General features: G+C 36.5%; 1 protein-coding gene across 2 annotated transcripts in view; it reads right to left on the bottom strand.

Moving 5' to 3' along the window:
- SNX29 (sorting nexin 29) overlaps positions 1-3527 on the bottom strand; it is a 117580-nt gene that overhangs the window by 113049 nt on the left and 1004 nt on the right. For both annotated transcript variants that reach the window (XM_019507418.1, XM_019507419.1), the window contains exon 2: positions 2559-2611. In XM_019507418.1, the coding sequence (XP_019362963.1) occupies positions 2559-2611 (53 nt within the window). The remainder of the gene's footprint in view (positions 1-2558; positions 2612-3527) is intronic.

The raw sequence follows: 3527 nt of genomic DNA, 5'->3' as shown, positions 1-3527 counted from the left end.
GTCAGCTGCTCAGTAAATATCTTGTGCAGACATGCCAAGATTCTCAACCAAAGTCCAACGGTATTGAGATCCTTTCAAGACTGCTGCGGGGTGCTGCACAAAGTTAGCATTATTAGGTGTGCAAACCTTATTCAAAAGATGAACTCAGATATTTCAAATAGGAATCCATAGCACTACATCTATTCTGATCTGTAGTGATCCGAGTTCTTAGCTCTATTATTTGTCTATAGTCAAAAATAAGTGAAAAATTAAAAACTGGCATTTTTTGAGGGGTATCTCAGGTCTAATGAGGGGTGCCTAGTGTCTAAAAAGGTTGATATAGAGGATATTATAGCCCAGGCTCTGGACTAAGAATGGAAGAACTGCATAAATCCACCCTAGCACTGGTGGAACACCCATGCTCCAAGACCTGAAGCTGTAAATTCAGGGAGACCACAAAGAAGAAATAGGTGCAGCCTGGCTGCCAGCTATGACAGAAGGCTGTTTTGTTTTGTTTTTTGGGTTGTGTTTTGTTTTGTTTTTTTAACCAAACAGTATTTTTCATCAGCTATTTTAAGAAAATCTGAATTTCAAAATAAGTAGCATATCATTCAAAACATTCTGAATAGAATTGTGAAAATAGCTGTGAACAATTTCATGTTTTGTTATAGCCAACTGCTACGGTCAAGAGGAAATGCCAACAAACAAATTTGACCAAAAGAACCCATGCGACTCTTGCAGGCAGAAAGAACAGAAAAACTAAGAATCTAGCTCTTGTGATAAAGAGATGTCAGTCAAGTTATTAACATCCCAGATGCAACTAGAATGAAACCAAAACCACTTAACTGTGAAGAATTAAAATGAAAAAACCTTCCAAAAGCAAATGGAAATTATTTTATTAGCTATGGAAACAAATTCCTAATTGTCATCTATGGAAAGGTTGCTTTATACAAAAGATAACTTAGCCACTAAAATGGAAAATACTGTAATGATGTGTTTTCAATAGCGTGCAACAAATACGCTCATAGCAATGAGCGTGTTATAAGAACTTAAGAGAAAGCAACAACAAGGCCCTTGTGTGTTAGACACTGCAGAACTGAAAAGAATTAAAACAACCCAGTTTTAGTAAAAGCTCAAAAAATACTATAGTAATCTAGTAAAATATCTAGTTGTGAACTAAAGCCCTTAACAGATTGTGGAAGCTGAAGACTTGCTAACACCTCCAAAAATCACGAGCTCCAACTCTTACTAGAAAACCAAGCATTGGAAAACTCTGTTCATGACATTTCCATTTCTTGTTAAAGCCTTAAATGCCAAATACTATATGACTGACTAAGATGACTAGTCTGCCTGACTAATAGGAATATTTGTGTGTAAACTGGACTATATTTGGTCCAATATAATATTCAGTGCCAACTGCCCGTGTTCGTCAATAAACAAATTCTAAAAGGGGACAACCCAAATTGTTAAAACATTTCAGTAACTGAACAACATGACAAAAGGTAGTATTTTTCTTTAGTGTTAGTGCGATGTGGTAGCCAGACTGATCCAGGAATTTGGTGAGAGGCAAGAATTTGTGTGGATGATATCTTTTATTAGGCCAATTACATGACTGGGATAAAGTTAGATAAGCTTTAGACTGCTCACAAAAATCTTACTTTTCTTCAGAGGTTTTTGCTTTACATCTACAGAAAACCATGTCCATTTTAACAATACACATAAGAAAACCTTTCCTTCCGCCATACTTTACAAAGGACATGGAAAAGGTGGGACACAAAAAAAGAAAATTAATCAAATGTCAATTAAGTGTGCTTCTCATGGAGGTGGGGAAGGAAATCTAAGTAAGGAATTTAGCAGTTTCCACAGACATTGTCTAAGGATGACAAACTGCAGGTGAAAAGGCAACTGAACATGTTGGAGACTACAGGAAAAACAGAGCCATTGTTTTCCTCTTTGGAGTTTCATTTTCCCAGATTCTTAAGTAACGGACTCAGGAGGAGCAACAGAACGCTATATTGGTCTCCATCAGTTCTCATTAACAACAGTTATTCAAGTAAAGCCCACAAGCCTGTTACCTAAACCATAACTGAGCCAATCCGCTGGAATAGGGTCTAAATGAAAATTTTCATTCTGAATTTGCATTACTTACAAGATATGTATTTTAGAATAAGGAGAGAGAAACCAGTCACTTGCAGATAGAACACTGGGAGTGAAAAATCCACCTGGTTCTAATTAGTTGGGTTTTTTTAAAAGAAGAAGAAACACAACAGAAAACAAACAGACTTAGGGCATCTAAGTTAAAGTTCCTCCACTCCTGTGCCCACACTACAGAATTCAGCGTTGATCCTGCAAACACTTACGCACATGGGCGGCCCCTTCATCTGGAACATTGCATGCACAAGCAGAAAGAATGCAACCAACCGTTTCTTGTGGCCGAAGTTACATAAGCAAGGATTTCTTTGTAAAAGGGCCAAACATTTTCCTGTGGTGAACTCCATGTAAGCAGGACACACAGACCTTCTTCTAAAAGTTTTTTCTGTTGTTGATTATATTTTTGTTATTGTTATTATATTTTTTACCTGCTATCAGAATCTGAAGCAATTTCTTTTCTTCCTCCAAACCGGATCTGGCACTGTAACAAACAGGTTTAAAAGAATACCATCAATATTAAGAATCTGAAAATTATGAAGCATTTTAAAACAAAACAAAAAAAAATTCGGTCACCCAAGACAAGCAGGAAAGATCTGCAAATTAAGGTGGCTGCAAATCCTGCCTGTTATTAAAAGGAACCTGAATTTTATTTCCATATTTATACTACCTGACAAAACTGTCATCACAGCACAAAAAGATTCCTGCTGACCAGAACAATCTATGTAAGTGGCTCTTGGTAAGGCAACAGCAAAGACAAAAGACAACTAAAGTATTACTGGGTTTGGGACTTTCCATATGTACACGTCCTTGCACCAAAAATTAATCAGGTGGAAATTTGCAGTCAGTAAGTAACAAATATATTCATGGCTTACATTGACACTTACAGGTCTTTTAAAACTGTTGTCCTTCATAAATAAAAAGAAATTAAATTAATTAATTAAGAAATTAAACAGATTTAAGTTTTCCAAAACGAAAATATTTTGAAAAAACAAACTTTAATAATTTTAGAGCTTCTTTGTGAACTTGGCTGAGAAGTCAATTTTCCTCAAACTAGTTTCACCGGTATGCCAGTGTTATCCAGCTCTATATCCAGTTAGAACTTATGGCCTGAATTTACACACACCTACTTTCAGAAACAATATTTATAAGCACTGTTTTCTAGGGTGTTATAAATAGACAAAAGCTGCCAAATGACAAGATATGGACTGAGGAAAAAGCCCATCTTTATCAATATTACCACCTCTTCAATATTAAGAGGTATGGAGATCATCAAAAAACAAACGAGCATACTTTCTCTGCTACCCCTGCATCTAAGGATTTGGTGACTTGGTCACAGAAGGCCACCACGTTGGTCTGATGGGACCTGACTCTAATGAACCCGTGCTGGTTGCCCCTAA

This window comes from Gavialis gangeticus, unplaced genomic scaffold (genome assembly GCF_001723915.1).
Source record: "Gavialis gangeticus isolate Ggan-Ray unplaced genomic scaffold, GavGan_comp1, whole genome shotgun sequence".
In the NCBI taxonomy this organism is placed as follows: domain Eukaryota; kingdom Metazoa; phylum Chordata; order Crocodylia; family Gavialidae; genus Gavialis; species Gavialis gangeticus.
This window is presented reverse-complemented; position numbering and strand designations above follow the sequence as displayed.